At 33.9% G+C, this 23,889-nt stretch overlaps 1 protein-coding gene across 1 annotated transcript in view; it reads right to left on the bottom strand.

Annotated features, from left to right (window-relative positions):
* OXR1 (oxidation resistance 1) overlaps positions 1–23,889 on the bottom strand; it is a 244,213-nt gene that overhangs the window by 4,787 nt on the left and 215,537 nt on the right. The window contains 6 exon segments of the mRNA XM_045581378.1: positions 978–1,051; positions 1,861–1,956; positions 3,808–3,960; positions 4,994–5,119; positions 7,629–7,709; positions 22,758–22,920. Of these exon segments, the coding sequence (XP_045437334.1) occupies positions 978–1,051; positions 1,861–1,956; positions 3,808–3,960; positions 4,994–5,119; positions 7,629–7,709; positions 22,758–22,920 (693 nt within the window).

Raw genomic sequence — 23,889 nt, 5'->3', positions numbered from 1 at the left:
TGGGGCTCCTGTCTGGAATTCTGGAATATCAAGTCCATGTAGCTCCCATTTTCTGAGCCTGTACTCTCCTTTCTCAATGACAGTAAACTTGTCTTAATTTGTTATTAAATTGGCCAAAGGTTAGTTTACTTTGCTAGAATCATGTTGTATAATTAATTAAAATAAAGTTCTGGCAGAAACTAGTGATGAACAAAATAGATCCAGAGATATAGAAGCACGAAATAGTAGAACCTCAGAGGGAAGATAGAGGAGAGTGGGTGGGAAGAGATCAATTAAAGACCTTGCATGCATATTTGCATAACCCATGGACACAGATAACAGGATGGAGAAGGCCTAGGGAGGGGGTAGGGAGGCTAAAAGAGGTAAGGGAGGGAGGCAGAGAAGGAAGAAGAGGGAACATATGTAATACTTCCAACAGTTAAAAAAAAAAAAATCAAATCAAATTACTTGACATACAGTTACAAACAAAAAATAAGAAAACAAACAAACAAAAAACCAACCCTGAAAACTTGGGGTGAGAAGGATAACTAAAATTTTTTTGCAAAAACGTTTTCTATATCAGTCCAAATAGTCACCAGGGTAAAATAACATAAAAACAATTGGACCATTTTTTTTTGTACAATGGGAGAAGTAACAAACCACTATGGTATTTAAAAATTGGGTAAGTTCTAAAGTATTAGTATATTTCTTTTTCAAATACTAAGGAGTCATTGTACTCTAATAACAGATGGGTTTTAATAAAAAGGGAATAAACTAAACAGCATTTTAAAATGAATAAACAAATATTCTACCAATGGTTTCAAATACTATTATACACTTAATCACCTTCTTGCAAATAAAGTACACTTTCTTAAACATTACGTACAAATTAGGATTATAATGTCAAACTTTCAAAAGATAATTTTTATAAATAATACAAATAAAAGTAATATAAATAAAGTTTCTTAAAAATCTCATGGCAAAATGTTCAGACTTACCCTCCACCACCAAAAGCTAGGGAATCCATGTCTCCTTTGATAAAAAACATATTGTCACCTGTCCACTTAAAGACCTACATAATTGAAAAAAAAAAGAGCTTTAAATATGTAGATGAAATGGACACTAAATAGTTAATTCTCCTAAACTCCAAACAGTCAAAGCCTAGATGGATAGTAAGAGAAACTAGAACAAGAACAAAGCGTTTGGGCAGAAGTTGTGGTGCTTTGGGTTTCACTGTTTGTATGACTAAATTTAAAAGCACTTGTTCTATTGCAAGGTAATCTTCAATTCCAATTCCTCTAATTCCTTACCTCTTGACACATACTTCTCTTTTCTGACTCTATAGGTATTTAAAAATTAAATTGTTAATGAAAATAGTTGAACAAACTCATGTATACCTTTAAATTTTAGATTGGATTGGCATTAGAATGTTTTCAATTTAAGCTAGTCAAGTCACTATAAAGAAAAAAAAAGGTAATCACTTTTGAATGAAACAAAAATAATTTTTTAGGTTTTCAAGATGCACATCATTATGCTTATTTAGTCAATAAAAGTTACTAGGAATTTCACAATGGCAGTTCATATACAGAATCACAATAATGCTGTATATTCCTTCCTGAGCCCATGTGTGTCTGGCTCCAGGCCAAGTATTGTACATATCAGATTCTCATTTAATTTTTAAACAATTCTGATGCACTTTATGGTCCCCATTCTAGCCACAGAAAAAATGAAGCTCAAAATTATTTAAAAAAAAAAAAGTGGTATTTTCAGTGAGTAAAAGGCTGAGATGAGAGAGAAGCTTAAGTACACAAGACTCCAAAGTACATGTTCCTTTATTATTGCATCTACTTATAGATGGAAAGTTGGAATAAGCATCCTTACCTCAAAGTCTGGACAGAAGGTAAAAACAAAGGTCTCTCCAGTTCCATAGAAGCAATCACTCACTTTAAATGGCTCACTTGCTAATGCACCAAAAACCTAAGGATAAAAACAAAAGCACATTATTTTATTAAGCATTATCCTATTATATATGTTTAAGTAAAATGTGAAAAATAAATTTAAATTAATAAATAAAAGAAATCCAGGATAGTTTTATCTATTTGTACTAACAAAGGGAAACATGATCAGTGGCTATATAATTCCCATTAATGCCAAGGACAAATCATATCAGTTTCTTGATTTTTCCTAGTTTTAAAATATAAAAAGATGCTTATTATCTTTTTATTACAACAATTAAACGGACAATCTAAAAAGTTGCTCCCACATTTCAGGAGGCCTTAGATGCACCATGTGTGTCAATAAGGATACCATGCTGCCACGGGGGAGCACTCAGGGAGAAAAGCCCTTCAGGACATGTAAACACTGTATTACTAAAGGTGTGCTATCTTTCTCTTCATCAGACTGTAAACTCCGTGAGGGCAGCCTTGGATCTGAAGTGTTTGGCCTGTAAATGCCATTGCCTTACAATAGTACAAGACACACAGCAGATACCCTAAGAAAAGAATAAATGAATAAAAAGACCTGAACAGGTCATTTCAATGTTCTTGGTCTAAGTTTCTACATCATAAATGGAATGTAGAGATCTCCGCAGTCACTGTTTTGACTTTCTATTTTCATAGTCTTAATTTTTGAAACAGACTTTCTTATTGAAAGGTATATATAATATGTATGTATGTTATATATATAAAATATAAATGGACAGCCTAATTTTGAATGATCACAAAGCAAAGTCCCATTTAACCTTCATTCAGATAAGAAACAGATTACCATTATTCCAGAAGCTTTCCTTATACCTCCTCTGCACCCTCACCCTCTCCAAAGGAAGCTACTAGCCCAACAATAATATAGATTTGTTTTGACCATTTATGAACTTTCTATAAATGGAAAGTTACTCCTCAATATTTTTAACTCATATTATGTTTGTGACACTTATCTATGCTAGGCATGTAATAGTAGTTCATTTTCATTTTTGCTTTTACTGGGTGTATAACCCTGGGAAAGCTGATGTATCTCATAAGTCATAATCAGCTCATCTTTAAAACAGGAATAAAAAATATCAATCTCATAGGGCTTTGATGATTAAGATAATGCATAGAAAATATCAGACAAGTGTACACAATAAGCACACTAAAGGTATCAGTAGAAGCAGTAGTGCTGGTTTTTTTTTTTGGTTTTTTTTTTAATTAATATTGCTATTTCACCCCCTTTTTACTCTCTAATGCTGGTAATTGATTTGGACTTGCTGTTTTAGGAACATGTGAATGTTTCCCCTGCTTATCTATTATTTTGCTCTTGGTATCATCTTCATATTGATACAACTATCTTTTTAATTTTAAAACCTTTTCTCATGCTTCAAGACTGTCAATTTCCACCCTTTCTATAAACCTCATTCTATTCTTTCTCAAATAGATATAAACAACTCTCTCTCTAAAAACTTTTGTTTTTCCTAATATTTATATTTACTACTTGGCCCATCTTGCCCAGTCTCGATGGACCGGACTCCACTAGTAAGGTAACCTACTGGTCAGAGCATCTGCCCCTGGTGGTCAGTGCACATCATAGCTTCAGGTGGAATGGTCACTTAGGCTTTTATAGATATAGACATTCTTTTCTACCAGACTATAAACTCTCTGAAGGCAGGAACTCCTTAAAATACATATCTACCTTCAGGAGCACTCAGCATTGCCTTGCATATTAAAAGTACTCAATAATTATCAGTTGAACTTAATAAAATCTAGTAATAAAAATAATTTTAGTCAAAAGAATATGCTAAAGTTCTGTTACTGTAATCTCTTAAAATGTAAGGTGTCTATATAGTTATTTTCATACCTGTCCATCACTGTCTTTAATCACTATCAGCACTGGGGTGTCTAAACCTAACATTGTCCGATAAAGAGTCTTCAAGCTTGTGCCATGCTTCCCGGTTCCATAAACAAGAGTCCATGGATAGCCAATTGTTCTTGGTGGAAGATGCTTGGTAAGCTTTGAAAAATAAAATGTTAAAATTTAGTTGATAGCTTATTTTCAGTTTTTAGGATACTAATGCCAGTTGGAACTGAATGGTATTTTATAAAATTCATTCTCAACGATACTGAGATGCTTGAAGAGTAACTGTACATTTCTCAGCATGAAATACCTAGGAAAAGAATTATGCGGAACAAGATACAAATTTGAACAGACACAAGAAATATGAATTACTTATAGTGCCCCCTGTCTTGAATTGACAAAAACATTGAGTGGACTATTAACCTCATTATTAAAAACCTCTATAATAATGGCTCTAGAGGCAAACTATCAGAGTTAGAAATCAAGCTTCAATACTTTGGTATATCTGTGTGATTCTAACAAATTACTTAACCTATCTGTGGCCAATTTTCTTCACTTATAAAATGCACACAATTAAAAGTATCCAACTCCTACAAGTGTTGCAACAACTACGAGATAATTCACAGAAAGCAAGTAACTAGCACCCAAAAAGAAATTAAATATTGGCTTTTGCAGTGGCTCAATCTAAACTGCTAATGTTAATTTTTTAATGTTTGCTTACCCAAATCTCCTAATATCTTCTACTAGAGGCCCATTGCATGATATTCATGCAAGAATAGGCCTTCCTTCCCTTGGCTTTGCTCCCAGCCGCCTGGGAGCAGGCAAGTCCTGGCTCCAGAAGGAGTACCGTTCCTGTAGCTCCCTCAGTTGCCCACTCTCCCCCTCATAGCAGGCATCCTTCTCCTCCTGGCTGCTTCATGCCTGCATATGCAAATTAACCCTTCTTCTTTGTTGGGTTAATTTGCATACCCACTCCTGATTGGGCATAGTGAAGGTGCGATCAATTTACATGTTTGTCTATTATTAGGTAAGATTACACCAGTTTGTATATTGTGCTTACTTTCTCTTCATGGGAGAGGAAGACTAGGAGCAATAACCCTACTTCCTCAGTTTTCAAAACAACTAAACAGAGGCTGTTTTACTCTTAGGGGTATACACTCAGAAATGCTCACATGTGAGTATGCCATACCTTTTCAATTTGATCTGGCTGTAAGAGCTCACTGGGATCACTTAGGTTTGGTCTAAAGGATTCACACTCCAGGTCTGCCTTCACTGGAGCAACCTGCTCTGAATTGCTGTCTTCCCTTGTAGTAATCTAAAGAAGTAAACAGCAGCAGTATATTAATATAAAATTGCAATATGCTTTCAAAATTTTAACTCTTTGAGAGAAATAAAACTTTATACCTTAGAAAAGATAGCTAAGCTTTAATTTAGAATTTTAGAAGGCAAAAGGTGCTCCATTAAAAAATATCCAGTGTAGACAAAAACTTTTTAACTACAAGATGGCATTTTTCTCATTTATACATGAAGGACAGGTAATGAATGATAGATAAGCCCATACTTTTATGGGAAAGGTAAGTGTTGCATGCAAACTTAAATTTTGCTAACGAAGGACAAAAGTGACCAACTAGCATGCTTTCTTTCTTTTAGGTTTTTGTTTGTTTGTTTGTTTGTTTTAAATATATTTTATTGATTTTACAGAGAGAGGAATTGAGAGCGATAGTTAGAAATGTCGATGAGAGAAAAACATCGACCAGCTGCCTCTTGCACACCCCTTACTGGGGATGTGCCCGCAACCAAGGTACATGCCCTTGACCGGAATCGAACCCGGGACCTTTCTATCCACTGAGCCAAACTGGTTTCGGCAAGCATGCTTTTTATGTGTGCTATTTAAAATATGTGGGATTATTATTTTCATGGTAAACGTAAAATTTGCCAAAAATAATTCAGAAAACGTCCTCAGTGCTAAAATTTTAATTTAAAGAATAGTACAATAAAAAGTATAATTTCATTGATGTGTGTGTACTTGCTTCACTGAAAAAGTTACCATTATTTATAAAAATGCTTTCATTGTTCTTATGTTCTAAACACTGATTTTTTTTTTATCCAGTTGAACTAAACAAATTAAAAAGTTAACTTGTTCACAAATCTATGTTTTAAATTAGATCAATTTAATGCATTAAAAAGAATGCTTTTGCCAAAGCTGGTTTGGCTCAGTGGTACAGCGTCGGTCTGTGGACTGAAAAGTCCCAGGTTTGATTCCGGTCAGGGGCATGTACATTGGTTGTGGGCACATCCCTTGTGGGGGGTGTGCAAGAGGCGGCTAGTCGATGTTTCTCTCTCATTGACGTTTCTAGCTCTCTGTCTCTTTCCATTCCTCTCTGTAAAAAATCTATAAAATATATTAAAAAAAAAAAAAAGGCTGAACTATCAAAAATGTTAAGAGATTTAAAAAAGAATAATGCTTTTGCTTGATGAAAATGATCTACTTGATATTCTTAAAATGATAAAAATGTCGATTACTTCAAAACAAACTCCTATATAATCCCTGCTATTGGCATTTGCTTTTCCCCCTATATTAATTTTAATGTATAAAATACAGTAACATTAGAAAAGAAAATATCTGAAACATAACCATAATCAATAAAATTTTTAAGTTTGAAAATAGAGTTATTTTGGAGCAGATAACTAAAACATAGCAATGCTTGACGACTTATGATTCTACACAGAAATAGAATGTGGCTAAACCAGTAGTCGGCAAACCGCAAAATACCACGTGAGGGCGCCCACATACAATGCAATTGAAACTTCATGGCCCATGTGCAGAAGTTGGTTTTCGGCTCTCAAAAGAAATTTCAATCGTACTGTTGATATTTGGCTCTGTTGACTAATGAGTTTGCTGACCACTGGGCTAAACTATTTTGTTCCTTTAACAGATTTCTTACCAAAACTTAACAGCATATATTTTTAGCAAATACATGTTCTAGAACTGCATTTTTTTTAATGAAAAGCTAAATTACAAATTCTTTCACATCATCATATTTTATTCTCATTTTGATGATGTGAAAGGTTAAAAAAAAAATCCAAGGCAGCAAGAGAATCATCCAAAGGAAAGAAAATAACTGAATAGTTTCAGGAAAGCGATGAAAACATCGTACTAAGAAGAGGAAAACACACAGCACACAAAACTGGGAATTGAATTTAATTGTATTGCTTTCTTTTTTGTAAAAAAATTTTTTAAAAAAAAATCACAAATACTATTTCATGAATTTTAAGTAATCTAGTTCTGTGTCTAACCTTTTGTATTTTTAAAAGTATTTCTAATACCAACCAGGAATATCCCAGGAACAAAACAATTATTTCATTAAAATATTTGATGTGGGGCTGATACAGCTGAAGTAGCTTTGAAGAAGAGAGAATATTTAAGCCTTAGTATCCATTAAAATTTTTAAAATTTTCCTATAGCACTACATCTTTAAGATTCTGTTTAACAAAAATCATATCTTAAAACCAAAGGCATTCTTCCAATGTTAAAATTAAATGGAAACTCCTCAACGCTCAAAAAAATACATTGTGCTAAAAACAGTTCTAAAGTGACAGAAAGTTCCTCTGAGACTTTTTCAAATGTAAAGATGACAGAAAAGATAAACCTACAGCTCTTCAAAGCATTACTCTTCTCGTTAGTACAAAAAGGAATTTTCTGATGGGCTAATTTATTGCTACAGTTGAAACAAATCCTTCAAAAGTGAGATTTGCCCCAATGAAAGACACTGCGACAGGGAGCAGTCACTCTCTGGCGGGGTGTAAACTACGGAAGGGGGCACCTGGAGACGTCTGCAGAGTGTGCGCAGTTCTTCAGTATTTAGAGCATCGATCCTGCGGTGATACTCAGCCACTGACACTACCTGAATATGGAGACAGGAAGACAATAATTCCACTGACAATTGAGAAAAATAGCCAAAGCAAATGTAAAAAAGGGAGAAACTTAAAAGGGGACTCCATGCTAAAAATCCTAGCGATTTATATATCAAACTACAGTGAAATATACATAGTGAGTTTAACCACTACATCCAACTAGTTCACAATATACGGTTTATTTTATGGATTGTTTTATGTAGAATTATAAAGGAAACATGTAAAACATGACATTGCTTTGCTAACACCAAAGTTTATTATATCTAAAATCTAAATGTCTTGCACAGTTTACAAAGAAAATGGTAGTTTCCACCCTCCTCTCTGAATCAGTTTAGTTCAAACATTGCATCCTAATGGCAATGCTGGAAAAAATCCTCTAGGCAAAGTTGACAAACATAACCATGCTATATGATCTGTATCAGAAAAAAAAAGAAAAAAAAGAAAAAGATATGAAGGGATTTTTAGATAACAATAAAAATAAGCCTTAGAAAGTACAAATTAGATTTTCTAATCTAATCAGCAGTACCTTTTCAGGTATGTTGCCTATACTGTTTTTGCCTCACCTGTATATTTCTTTATGGTTACTACTGTAGCAGTTATTTGTGAATAAAACTTAATGACTATTTTATATTCTAAATTCCTAAAAGAAATTCTCTGTCTTCTGTAATTGCCTAGACCAGTCTCTTGTATAGTGCTGAAGTTGAAAGCCATAGTAGATAAACATTATTACAACAAGACCACAAAAACAGACAAATTTCCTCTGACTGACACAACAGCCCCTATAGCTTTTTCAGATTGTGATGTAATTCCCCAAAGGGCAACCATGATATAATGAACTCTGGTGGTGCCATAAATATGTGCCGATTCTCCTGAACTATGACAAATTCCTCTTCTGATCAAATGTGTAGAGGTTCCAGACACAAAATGCTGTTAAACCAGTTGGCCCATAGAGTTTAGATTTCGAATTTGGGATTTAAAAGGTACTTTTCTAGCCAACTAAAATAAACTACCCTGTTTCCCAGAAAATAACAGTGTCTTATATTAATTTTTTTCTCCCAAAGTTGCGCTAGGTCTTATTTTCAGGGGATGTCTTATTTTCGGGGAAACACGGTAGCCACCTGTAATGTTAAAGGTAATTCTAGAAAGAGCTATAAACCTGTTATGAAAGCTATGAAAGACATGAGTTCAGAAAAAAGGAAAAGATACTGAAGATATTTCCATCCTGGCCATTGTTATTATATTGACTTTTGCAAAGAAATAATGCTTTGCAAAAGTCAATATGATATCAGTTGTACCAGTTAATAATGCGGATTTTTTTCAATAGATGGAGGTTACTTATATGTTAATATATATGTGATTTGATATGTATGCTATTTTCTTGTATTGACAGCAAGCTTCAAAACTTTATATGTTGAATTTTCTGAAGGTGTTAACAGGCATCCTTCTCCCCCTGGCTGCTTCATGAAGAGGGAGAGCAAGATATTGAAAGAATATTGGGAGAAATAGTGACAGAAAACTTCCCCTACCCGGGGAAAGAAATAGACTTACAAGTCCAGGAAGCGCACAGAACCCCAAACAAAAGGAATCCAAAGAGGGCCACACCAAGACACATCATAATTAAAATTCCAAGAGCAAAAGACAAAGAGAGAATATTAAAAGCAGGAAGAGAAAAGAAGGTAGTTACCTATAAAAGGAGCACCCATACAATTGTCAGCTGATTTCTCAACAGACACCATGCAGGCCAGACGGGAATGGCAAGAAATACTCCAGGTGATGAACAGCAAGAACCTACAGCCAAAAATACTCTACCCAGCAAAGCTATCACTCAGAATCGAAGGCTAGATAAAGAGCTTCACAAATAAAAAAAAAGCTAAAGGAGTTCATCACCTCAAACCAGAATTATATGAATTGCTGAAGGGGGTTCTTTAGGAAGAGGAAGAAGATAAAGACAAAAATTATGAACAACAAATACGTAACTATCAACAAGTGAAACTAAAAGCCAATGGAATTAAAAAATCTGATGAACAATATTAACTGTTGAATATAATAGAATCAGAGGTATGGAAGGGGAGTGGACTGACGAATCTCAGGGAAAAGGGGATTGGGGGTGCAGGAAAAGACTGAACAAAAACTGTGCACCTATGGATGAGGACAGTAAGGGGGTGGGGAAAGAGCAGAGGGTAGGGTGGGAACCTGGTGGAGGGGAGCAATTGGGGGCAGAGGGGGAGAAGAGGAACATTTGTAGTAATCTGAACAATAGTGAGTTATTTTTTTAAAAATGTTGAATTTCGTGCCCCCCCCACCCCCCCAAAAAAGAGCATTTGCAGGAAGTTTTAATTCATTTCTTTATTTTGAAGAAAAGTGTTGCTGAACATTATTGTATACTTTGGGAAGCTTATGGTGAACATGCTCCATCTCAAGATACTTGTGAACATTTGTTTAAATGCTTTAAAAATGATGATTTCAATGTGAAAGACAAAGAACATCCAGGTCAAAGAAAAAGTTTGAAGACTAAGAATTACAAGCATTATTGGATAAAGATGCGTGTCAAACTCAAAAAACAACTTGCAGAAAGATTAAGCGTTTCTCAGCAAACAATCTCCTAAGGTTTACAAGCAATGGGAAAGATTTTAAAAGAAGGAAAATGGGTGCCACATCAACTGAACAAAAGACAAATGGAAAACCAAAAAGTCATTAGTAAAATGTTGCTTCAATGCCGCGAAAGTCTTTTTTGCATCAAATTGTGACTGGCAATGAAAAATGGATTTATTTTGAGAATCCCAAATGCACAAAATCATTGGTTGATCCAGGTCAACCATCAACATCAACTGCAAGGCCAAATCGCTTTGAAAAGAAGACAATGCTCTGCGTTTGGTGGGATTAGGAAGGTGTAGTGTATTATGAGCTTCTAAAATCGGGTGCAATCATTAATACTGATCGCTACCGACAACAAATAATCAATATGAACCACACTTTGATTTTAAAACCACCAGAATGGGCCAGAACAGGGGTCGGCAAACTCATTAGTCAACAGAGCCAAATATCAATAGTACAACAACGGAAATTTCTTTTGAGAGACAAATTTTTTAAACTTAAATTTTTTCTAACGCCACTTCTTCTAAATAGGCTTGCCCAGGCCATGGTATTTTGTGCAAGAGCCACATTCAAGGGGCCAAGGAGCCGCATGTGGCTCACGAGCTGCAGTTTGCCGACTACGGGGCCAGCAGACACAGCAAAGTACTTTTGCTTTGTGATGGTGCACCATTACACACTTCAAAACCAATAAAAGACACGTTAAAAGATCTTGCCTGGGAAGTATTAACCCACCCGCTGTATTCACCAGACCTTGCTCCTTCAGATTACCACTTGTTTCAATAGATGGCACATGCATTTTCTGAGCAGCACTTCAAAACATAGAAGAAGAGGAAAATTGGGCTGTTCTCCTCTCTCCATCTGCGGAGACAGCCAGATTGGGTCCCTCCTTCTCCTTCTCCCCCGCCTCTAATCCTGGTTTCTCTATCTCCTCCTTAATGAATCTCGCTCATTACTGTGGAATAAACCTCCTCTTTAATACGTTAAAAAAAAGGGGGGGGGAGGAGGAGGAGGAAGAGGAGGAGGGAGAGGGGGAGGAGGAGAAAAAATGGAAAATTGGATCTCTGAATGGTTTGCCTCAAAACAAGAAAAGTTCTAGTGGGATGGTATCCACAAATCACCTGAAAGATGGGGGAAAATGTGTAGCTAGTGATGGACATTACTTTGAATAAATCACTTTTGATGTTTCTCTTGAAATTATTGTTTTTCCTTTGATTACAAAATCCCCATTATTAATTGGTACACTTGGTAACTCTACTTACAAAGAAACCCAAAGTGGTTATGATCTCCAGCTTCTGGGGGATCAAAAAGACCTGGTTTGGTCCCTCCCTTTTCTATTTCATCATAAAACAATAGAAATAATAAAAAATAATAAGAAATATAATGCATATAAAGGACTGAGTATAGTGGCCAGCATATAGCAAATGAGAACTACTACTAACACTTCATTTAGTTGATCATTTTTTTGCCTATTACCCTAAGTACTGAAGGATAATGTCTGAAGAGCTTTCTCATTTATTTTTTGTTTTTATTTTTGATATTAAAGTATTTCAGTTTTGAGAGCTCAACTATTCTGTATACCTCGAATGACTGTTCTGAAATTAATTTTCAATTTCCGTATTAGATACAAATATTAAAGACCTTTCAATTGAGAACAACAGAATTATCAGTGAACATGAAAAAACAATAATTAGGCACTATAAATAAAAAGGATAAATAGTGATGAAAGGAGACTTGACCAGGGGTGGTAAACACACAATTCAACATATCAATGATGTATTGTAGAACTGTATACCTAAACCTATAACATTTTATTAACTAATGTCACCCCAATAAATTCAATTAAAAACCAAAAAATAAAAATAAAAAACAGCAGCCTTGCTTTTCTATGGCTAGCAAAATAAATCTCTACTGGATACTTAATGGTCAATTATTTTTTCCTTATTTTTCCCATGGCATTCAGTCTAGTCAGAAGTTCCCTCTCCAAGTATTTTCAAATTACATGACTTATCTACTCCTCTGAATACCTTCTATCCCCTCTAGTTAACACCAATCTTACACTTATTTCTTAAAACCTTCTTTTACCATATTAAACACACTTCCTGGAGGAAGTAAAACTGAATTATAAGCTCTCAAAATGGAACAGCAATAATCTAATTTCATCAACATCACTGACAATAGAAGTTATTGGTGAGGGAACCATGAATTGCCACTGTAAACATTTGGTAAATTCAAAATTTCTTTAATGTCCATAATACTTTTTCTAAAACAATGTAGTCTTTATTAAGACTTACAAACTCACCACTTCCTTCACCTTCTAAATATTTACTCATGCTGTGATGAAGATACATAAAACTACCATGAATATCATGAATTTATGAATTAATAAAGACAAGGGATTTGTTATCAAATGAGTACAGAAATATACTTCCTCTTCTGAAAATGAAAGAATAAAGAGATATAGAATCCTAGAATAAATCTTAATTTTTATCCCTGGTAAATCATACTCCATGCATAGAATCTATAACTTTACCCAAAACATTAAACCTAAGCAGAAAATAGATATTTTTCTACAAAACGTCCTATTTGCTGGGACCAGTTTGGCTCAGTGGATAGAGCGTCGGCCTGCGGACTGAAAGGTCCTGGGTTCAATTCCGGTCAAGGGCATGTACCTTGGTTGCGGGCACATCACCAGTGGGGGTTGTGCAAGAGGCAGCTGGTCGATGTTTCTCTCTCATCGACATTTCTAATTCTCTGTCCCTCTCAATTCCTCTCCGTGTAAAATCAATAAAATATATATTTTTAAAAAGTCCTATTTTACATTTTTAATTATTAAGGATACACAGGTGTGGAAACCAATACCCTCCAATTAAAAGTGTAAAAAGTAATTATTGAAGAATTAAGTGTTGCATATTGCTAAAACCCAGAGATCTGAAGTACAACATGGCCTACCTTCTGCAGAATTAAGTGCTTACTCTCTAGTCTTTTCAGCCTTTGACAAGAAAAACAAATTCATGGCAGGATTAAATTTACCCATTTCTATACAAAGGACCAACAACAATCATAACAGAACAACAGGTGAAAATAAATAACATTTAGTTTTTATTTGCTTTATATTTATAGGATGCTGTCAATCCCATAAGTAAGAACATGTTCTATAAATAAAGACCAATATTTCGATCTAATAGTCCTCCTTCCAGGATGTTCCAGTATTTTCCCCTAAGATTATCCCACAAAACCACCAAAAACCTCCTTCCTCCAACTGCCTTCCAGAGTAATAAAAGTCTGGCAGATTATCTGTGAATATGCCATTTTTATTCCTTACTTATTCCTTACTGTTATTCCTTAGTAAAAGGAGATGACATTTATACTTACTTTGGTATCCAAAAATATACTAAACAGGAGAAAATCTAAGTGTGACTGTTGTGTCTAACTAAAAGGGCGTTCAGCAGCATCCTTGAAGTCACTCTTTGTTATCATATACAAAATCATATTACAAAACCAAACCTGGATTATGGTAAACATTTGCTTATTTTGCCTTAAATTAAAACTATTGCTTTCAAAATGACTCTTTATGACACTTTACTAAAGGAGGTATAAAAAGGAGCAAACAGAGAATCATGAATTAGATAACTGGAAATTGAGGGGGGGAAATTAAATCTAGAATTAATTCAAAACAAATAAAAGTTACGATATGAATAAATCTTCTGCATTTAAAATTACTTCCTATTAAATATATGTGCAGATGACTCACATTTTCATGAGAGGGGTGATTCTTTTAGTCAAAAAGAAACCTGTTAACTACCTAAAACCATTCAACTATAATATGCATAAATGGTATTAGCTTACTGGAACAATAAATATAAGAAATGAATCTCATAAAAAGGGAATAATTTCTTTTCTGCATAGCATATAAGAGGAAAATAATACTCATTACATAAATCTAAAATATATAAATCCACTATTAAAGTTGGGAGACTTCAAAACTATACATGATTCAGAAATTAATGGACAAAACATCAGTAAGGACATAACTGAATTAAAGAGTCCTTCAATTTATTGGATCTAATTGACCTGTATAAAATAACTTCTTCACCTGGGGGGAAGGGGTAGAAGTGGCACAGGGAGGTCAATTGGGGGAAAAAGGAGACATATGCAATACTATAAACAATAAAAATAAACAAATAAAAGAACTCCTCCAGCAACAGAATACACATTTTTCTCAAGCTCACATAGAAACAATAGTCTCCAGCGTCCCTTTCCTCCCCTAATATACACCGGTCATGTGGTTTGGACCCCCTGACTTTTCCTCCCTAGAGATAACATCTAGGCTCAGTTGTATTTAGGCTCAAGGCCCAGAAAAACAGCAAAAACAGGGGAGCAACTCCATGCCATGGCTAACCTCAGGACCAGCTGCACTGACTAAGAAAAAAAAACCCTGCTGTGGTGCCCACCAATCAGTGGAGACCATGACCTGGAAGAAGCACACTTGGAAAGCTGATGAATATTCTACTGAGACCCTCCCCTGAGACCTCCCTAAAATCTTAACTTGCAGGAGAAATAAATACCCTGAACACAAAGGACCCAGGTATGTATACTCTGCTCCAGTGGTCAGCAAACCATGGCTCGCAAGCCACATGTGGCTCTTTGGCCCCTTGAGTGTGGCTCTTCCACAAATACCATGGCCAGAGTCTATTTTAAAGAAGTGGTGTTATAAGAAGTTTAAAAAATTTGGCTCTCAAAACAAATTTTAATCCTTGTACTGTTGATATTTGGCTCTGTTGACTAATGAGTTTGCTGAGCACTGTCCTAAACTCTAAGGGATCCCAGAAGACTTGCAACCAGAGGAGCAATGGGCAGTGACAGCTGATCCCAGGTTAACCCCCTAAACTTGTATCCAAGGCTCCCCTTTCTCTGACTTCCCAGTGAGCCAAAGCAGCCCAGCCTAGGCTCTCTTGTTGCTTCTTCAATGACCTTCTGTGTGTTTTAGCTATGTCCAATAAATTCTTGCTTGCTTTGTTGCAATTTCTCTCTTGATTAAAATCTTTCCATCAAGATAAGAGCCAAGGTCTCATTGTCTTGCTGGCAACAAAAATATCAATAAAATTGATAAACTTCTAGCAAGACTAAAATAAGAGAGAAAGGACACAAATTAATTGTATCAGCAATGAAGAGGGGAAAATATTGATTTCATCAATATGGATTTTTTGGGCATTAAAAGAATAATAGAGAAATATTATAAAGAACTCTATACCCACAAATTTGATAACCTAGATGAAATGGACCAATTCCTTGAAAGACACAAATCATTAAAACTCACAAGAAGAAACAGATCATCTGAATAGGCCTATATCTAGATAAAAAGTTCAATTAATAATTAATAACCTTCTAAAACAGAAGGTACTAGGCCTCATTTTAGCCAACAAAAATAGATTAGCTACCAGTATTCAAACACCAAGGTAACACAACAAAAAGCTATGCAAATTTGTTGAAAGCTATGAAAGACACGAGTAAAAAAAGGAGAAAAACTGACAGATTTAGATTCTGGCCACTATTATTATTATTATTATTATTATTAATATCACATAATCCTCACCTGGCTATTATTATTATTATATTGATTTATGCAAAGCAAGAATGTATATACTACATTAGCTGACTCTGTATTTACAAAAAATACCGAAGTGGTTATGATCCCAGATGCCCAGTATCTTGAGTAAACCCAGATGGATTCACTGGTGAATCCCATCAAACATTTAAGAAAAAAATTATATTGATTCTCTACAATCTCTTCGAGAACATAGAAGCAGAGGAAATACTTCCGAACTCATTTTCTGACCAGCATTACATAAATAAATAAGAAAATATACATGCAAAAAGTCTCAAGCAAATATTAGCTAACTGAATCCAACAATTTATAAAAAGAATTATGTACAAGGACCACATGAAACTTATTCCTGGTACAGAAGGCATTTGCAAGGTACTTCAGTATTTGAAAATAAACTGATGTAATCCATCATATTAACAGGCTAAAGAAAAATTGTAAGATTATATCAATAGATGCAAAAAAAAAAAAAAGCACTATTTAAAATCCAACATTCATTCATGATTAAAAGTCTCAGCAACCTAGGAATAGGAAGGGTAGTTCTTCAACTTGATAAAGAACACCCAAAGGGAAAAAAAAAATCCTGAGGGTCCTTATATCTTCGATTAAATTTAGCTTTAAATCCTAGCTCTACACATCATCTTTCTATACATATTGTATATCCCTCAGAGACCTAGGCATACACTAGAGGCATAATGCCTGGACTCAAACCACAGCTGTGACCCTTATTGGTTTTAGTATGACTGCTATATGCCTCTGTTTCATAAAATGAAGATCATAGTAGCAATATTTCAAAGGTTAAGGATTAAATAAAATAACTCATTTTTAAAGTAACACATGACATTATTAGTACACAGTGTTAATAGAAATAAATAATTTTATCATTACTATAATTATTACAGTGAGCTGAGGTCACTGAAAAAATTTTTACATTTAAGTTAGTTGTTCTTAAAATTCTATCTGTGAGATAATTCTTACACAGATGTAAATAACTCATTGCAGGAGCTTTTCATATGTAAAATTCTAAAATACAAAAGAAAAAAACCCAAAGCCACAAAACAACTGCAACTGTCTTGTCATAAGATAGTATAGATTAAAAAACAAAACTAAATTAGAGAAGTATGGATGCTGACAGAGATCAGTATTGCTATTTAATGATTTGTGACTTTAATCTGATTAACCCTACATCCTTATTATAAAATAGCCTTATAACTTTCAAGCAAATGATAATTTGACAGACATTAAAAAGGTAGAATATAGTATGTGGGCATATAAAATATACAAATCACTTCAAGTAAATAATTAGAAGATTAAAACTTAGGTGGTGTCAGAATAAACTCTAAAACAGCTTTAAAAAATAAATACAGAAAGCTAACTGGCAAAGGTTTAACTTCTTTCCACACATTTTAGAGCATATTCTACTTATTAGTTAATGTGTTTCGGCCTTAATACTCATATAAAGTAAAATAAAATAAAATAAAATAAAAATCTATCTCTGATTAGCACCAAGGTTATTTTAAGGTCAAATATGATACTATGCATGAGCATTTAGACAACTACGATAGCTTATATAAACATGGCCACATTAGTACTAACTATAAGACTTACGTCTTCACTTAAATATATACCATTCTGCTAAACAGTTCAGCAAAGATAGAAATAATTGTAAAAAGCTGCAAAATACAAAGTCCAAAAATGAGAAATACTTGTTATTCTCCTAGAAGAATTATTTTCTATTTTCAGTTTTAAAGCAGAAAAGTCCCTTGGCAGGTGCAATCTTATAGAAAATCTCAATCTACAAAACAAGTAGAAAAATTGCTAATCTAACCTGTATTTCCTAAGCCCTTTCTCTTGCCCTACAGCTCCTAGGTTATCTACTTTAAAACAGAAAACCAGGACCTGAGCTTGTCTACACATGAAAGCACGTTATACTGTATTATATACCATTTTAGAAGATTCTCAAAGGCACCCCAGTGGGGAAAAGCATGTGCTGGGTTCAAGCTGTCTCTGCTCCAGGACAGTTTAGTTCAGTAACAACCTTATCTGTTTTCCCATCTTTAAAATGGGCCTAATACTACTGACTATGCAAAGTTACTGTGAAGATTAAATGAAATAATACATATAAGCTAGACATATGGCAGAGCTGGAGACCAGTGAGAACCATGCTTTCATATCTGAAAAGATCATGTAACAGCTTCCTAGAAGGCTGAACAAAAATTGGCGAGTGTAATAAATGTGATATACATTATAATGACCTATAAAATCCAAAACACATACAATTTATGTTGCCTGTACATGTAATAAATTAAAACAATTTAAGTCTTAGAAAACTAATGATGGTTACTCTAATTCAAATAAAATATACATGAATACCTTCATTGTTCTTGCTTTTAAAAAAACCTGTGTTGATTGACTATTCTCATAAATCTGATGACAAATTTACCCAGTCCAATCACTTCAGTTTCCTAAATCCCTGTGCTGATAAATAAAAACTAGAAATTATTAAATGAAAAATGAAAGAACATATAAGGTACTCTCAAGCTCAATTAAAAGCAACACTGATTGAAGTCATTTTGATATTTTACATGCTTAATCATTTATGGGTGTCAAGCTACTTTGGAGGCATCTTCCAAAGTCACTTCTGCTTCTAAGGATATAACTAGCCCTATTTATTAAATCACCTACAATCACGGAAAAAATAAAATTAACATTCATAAGATGAGATATAATCCTGAAATAGCACAGAAAGAATACTTGGCACCACATTTCCAACAAATAATGCACACATATTTGTACTGATAAATAAATAATTAGGATTCTTAAATAGTAAGGTTGACTGAGATTTTCTTTCTTTCTTTAAGAGTATGGACTTTATTAGATATAAAATACCAAAAATAAACCCATCTAAAGTAGGGATGGAGAGAACTAGGCTTTCCCTCCCAATGCCACATCAGTGGCCAGGAAAGAGTAAAGAGGCAAGTTCTAAAAATAACAGATGCTCAGCTTTCGGAGGGTGATGACTGGGTCCGACAAGCCCATTTCTGGAGGAGCTCACTTTTGCTCTGTCACAGCAGCAGGTCAATACCCCAGCCTTCTGGACCAGAGGCTATTGTCAGGGACAGCCTGAGCATGTGACAGGCTGGAGCTGCTGGCTGGGAAGCAGACCACTTATTTATTCCCTCAGTGCACCCTCCACATTTTTCTTCACTAAAATATCTTCTAAAGTTTTGTTTTAGGTACCACTGCTTGAAACTTTTTGGATAGTTTCAAAAAGTCATTGTTAGATTGCTAAAATGATAGTAGTTTTAATACACAATATTTTAAATGTATCTAGTTTGATATCAGTCAATAAATTTTATGTTAATTCACTCGGATTGTTCTAATCTATTTTTAATCAGGAAAAAATTCTGAATATTTTCCTATAAAGTTAAGCTTAAATAAAAAAAAAATTAGGCAGCAATAAAGATTTGGTAACTACTACTTATGTAGAACAGAAAAACAAAAAACTTTTACAAAACAAAACTACAGTCCCTTATTCATTTTCTTTTTTTTAAGATGTTTAAACTTAGCAGAAATAACTTAAGGTTCTTTCTGTAATCATATAATTTTGTATTCTATGAACATTCTCCAAGCTTACAGTTTTAGAAATCGTATTAATTTTGCATAATGTCACCATAAAAAGACTAGTAAATATAGAAACTGAAATCACTAGCTAAGATTACCAGAGTATACTTATGATTAATTGGTTGATGTCTTCTCCCTTTTTTCCCATACCAGAGCCGAGACATTTCCTTTCCAGGGTAAATTAAGTTACATCAGATCTTATAAGAACTGTTGTAAAAAGCATTCTTCCTCTGTCAAAGATAAATTCCCAGCACAAGAGCCCTTCCTACAACTGTGACAAAACAGTTCGCTAGAGACAAAGATTTGATTGACAATACAGAGAGCTAATCACTAAGTAGTATCCATTGCAAAGAGAGACCTGAGTGGAGATTGTTAAGCTGGGGAGGGAAGACAGGGTTTCCCATGTTTAAGTTTGGTTGCACTGTATTCAAATGTGCAAAGAAAGGGCTCAAAAGTTTAAAGACACAGTGCCTGTATTTCCAAACACTAAGTACACTAAGAAATAGACTTAAAATATCTTAGTCATAAAAGAGTAGTAAGTACAGTTGCCAGAGCCCCTCCCAAAGTACACAAATGATTTCAAATAACATTTTGTTTGCTCAAAATCATAAGATTATATTACTGACATCTAAAAATTCTATAAAATATAATCTTTTATATGAACATTTTAAAAACAGTAAGATGTTTTTTGAGGATGCTCAAACTCTCAAATTTCAGAGAACAACTATGTAAAAAACAAAGTCAACATAGTACAAATAAATCCTACACAAATATTCAATGACCTGAAAATCCTTCTGCCTGTGGCAGAGCATTTTCAAACATTTGATTTTTTGAAAAAGTACTTATATTTACTATGCCTACATATACTTCACTAATCAGCAGTATGCTGATTATAACCAAGGAAATAAAAATTTTAAGATTTAAATATTATTAAAGCAATAAACTAAAATAAGCCAGTGTTCAACTTTAACTAGAATTCAATGTCGTAACAGACCTGTAGATTTCTGCTATTTTAAGCTAAACCTGCTCCTCCTCCTTTATCTTGTGCATACACACAAAACGTGAACACACAATAACACCTTGGCACACATAACACTTTTCCAGTACACACACCACTGCACCACACCCATGTACCCACATCACCTTCCTCCAATTTCCAGCTTGCACATCCAGGCTGATGCGTATGTACAGGACCGAGCACACTCCATACTGAACACCCTCCCTCGCACACACATTTGCCATCTCCCCTGCCTATGTCTCCAACCACACTTTCCCTAAGATCTCGTTCCCATAGGCTCTCATGGGCACACAACCATCTCCACACTGGTGTCACTACATACAAAGTATCCTTATACATCCAACCCACACCAGCTCACCCCCTACACATAGCAACTATTCATCCCTTACAGTCAGATTTTCTAAAATTAAAAATGTGTACCAAAATGTGGTTTAAATGAGATTTTTACACACACACACGCACGCACGCACGCACACACTCAAAGCACAGGATAACTTCTTTTGTTGGTTATCTACTCAACTAACATCCCCATAGATTCTCCTAGTACAGCTTTGATTTTGCTCATATATGTTTTTAATCACGTGTTTTTGAGAAGGCTGGGCTGGATGTATCATTATAGATCTAAACCAGTGGTTCTCAAAGTTTAGCCTGCATTTGTTCAAGCACAGACATTTGTTCAAACACAGAATATTTGGTGAACAAGTTAAAGAGGCACAGATAACTAAATTATGGCCTGGTATGCATATTCAGAGGCACTATAAGGACAGGGAAATCAAAATCTGACAAGAGTCCTTTGGTATGTAAGGGAGCTATGCCTGAAGAAATTATATCAGCATGACTGCTACTGATAAGAAAACATGTTTTAAAAAATCAAGGCACAAATAATTAAAGAAATTTTTTTCCACAGTGAACCAAATTTATGTTTTTGGTATGCAGACGCAACACCAAAAAAAGTATAATATTTTGAAAAATATTTTATACAACGTAACTTGCATGACAGAGACTTGGAAAATTAAATTACAATGTGATCAACATAATTTGAAAGAATCTTCCAGTGTTAGCATTGTATAAGTTCAATGCAATACCTGAAGTGGTCGCATGAGGTATACTATAGTGGTTTTTCCTTCTGTACTGCACAATGAGGAGCTTTAAAGAATACTGCTCATAGGCATTCAGGTTGTTTTCAGTTTGGAGCTATTGTGAATAAAGCTGGTGAGAAGATTAATAATGTTGGTTTAAGTATTAAAAGAACTTATAATATGTGCCTAACATAAGCTACCTCTTTCCCGCCATTATATTAAAGTTACAGTAGAAACTGTTCTATATACTATACAGAATGGACATTTAAAATCAGGTTCACATTTTAAATAAAAGACATGCCATGTCCATGTATATCTTCCATCGTTATACATGTTAACTTCATGCACAATAAATTTATATCACATACATAATCACGAACATTAACACCAAATGGATAACAAAATTTGAACCGATTTATTATCACATTTTAGCATCTGCTCTATATTTTTTAACACATCAAGAAGAGATTAATCTAGGCAATCATAATAAATAAATCAGTAATTGCAACCCTATCAATTCCACAAGATAAAGCATGTAAAACATATATATTATTAAAAGATATTTTTAATAGGGATTACAGAAAGTCAATTATTATTAATTTGCCCATATAGAAAAGTTCATCAAATTTGAGGACATAATATTTCCCCTATTTTATAAATTAGCATCAGCTTATTTCCCTATCATTATTTTTATATTCACATCAAGAAAACTTGGGTATAGACTAAGAAAAGAGTAGTAATTTGCATGAATGTGTTAAATGACTGCTATACCTGGCCCACGTTGAAGATAATAGTAATAAATCAGACCTGAAAAAATATTTCATAAAAATTAATATAATAGCAATTGATATTATTCCAAAATGCACTCAGTATGTCACTTTATTGCTGATACTTTGCTTCTCTAATACTTAAAAGCAAAAAAAGAAAAAAGACAAATAGTAATGAATCAAAGTTACTAATAAGATTCATTCAATAAACACATATATACATGGGCAATGAATCTTTTTAAAAGAGTATTCTTTTGTACCAAGATTTTGTGTACTTTCCTATACTACCATAGAGCTATAAATTCACACACAAAAGAATATGATTAATAAAATCTTCACATTTTTCTTCTTACCTCCCATTCTCTGGCTGCTTCTTCATTAGATGAACCCTCATTTGTTTCAGATTCTTCAATCTTTTTTACAACTATGAATCCAGGTTCTCTGGTATATTCACCAGTATCTTCTGCATATATTTCTGGACTCCACTGAATGAAGAAGGCATATAAGTGGTCTGACCTGTTAGAACAAGTGACTATTAATAATAGATCTAGTGTTCAGTGCTTTCAGCTAAAGTTACAAAATTATACGTCATATAACTTGACAAAACTTGATAACTTAAAATATACATAGAATACACTATGCTTTATTTTAAAAAGATAAAGCCCACCACCAATAAGATATCAACTTAAACATTTTTATTTGAATACGTTCTATCAAGTTGTTCTGAGAAAAGTACATTAAAATTTTCCTTGGCATGCTTTTGACTAGCTCAGTTGCTGTTCGTGGTAATATTTTTTCTCTTTAAAGTAACTAGTAATGGGAAGGGAAACCGAACCCATAATTTTGACATCATTTGTACAATGATCTAATTATCTAAAACACAAATAAACAAATTAAAAATTGTGTCTTTTAAAACCTGAATATTATATGGAATTTTTCCAAGTTAACAGAAATTTAATATGTTTAACTTTTAAATATCAGGGACACACACCATATTATGGGTTCAGCAACTGATGATCTGACCTTTCAAGTCTCTTTTCCCCTTTTTAATTTTGTTTACTATAGTAAAGCCTGTTGTTACGAAAGATAATAAAAACTCTAATAAACATACCTGAGTGTCAAATGCATATAACATTTCAAATATTTTCTTGGCTTTAATAAGCATGAAAATTGTTTATAAAACTCTTAACTGCAATATACCAATCAATAACAATGGTTCTGGAAATTGTTTCCAATTTAATTTTTCTTAAGTGTCATTTCTTATGTGGTAGCTAACAACATATCAAAATGTTTAGTTCCATCTTTCGGATAATCTATCTGTACCAAAACAGCAATTTTCATAAATTACATGTATACAATAAAGTTCAAAATCCTAATAATTCCAATTCTTAATGAACATTAGCCAAAGTACAAGGACAATGATAAAATGGAAAATCCCATGTAAAAATTAAAACCAACAGTAATGACATAAACTAAACCCTTATG

The sequence above is a fragment of the Pipistrellus kuhlii genome, unplaced genomic scaffold (assembly GCF_014108245.1).
Source record: "Pipistrellus kuhlii isolate mPipKuh1 unplaced genomic scaffold, mPipKuh1.p scaffold_m20_p_14, whole genome shotgun sequence".
NCBI classification, from domain to species: domain Eukaryota; kingdom Metazoa; phylum Chordata; class Mammalia; order Chiroptera; family Vespertilionidae; genus Pipistrellus; species Pipistrellus kuhlii.
This window is presented reverse-complemented; position numbering and strand designations above follow the sequence as displayed.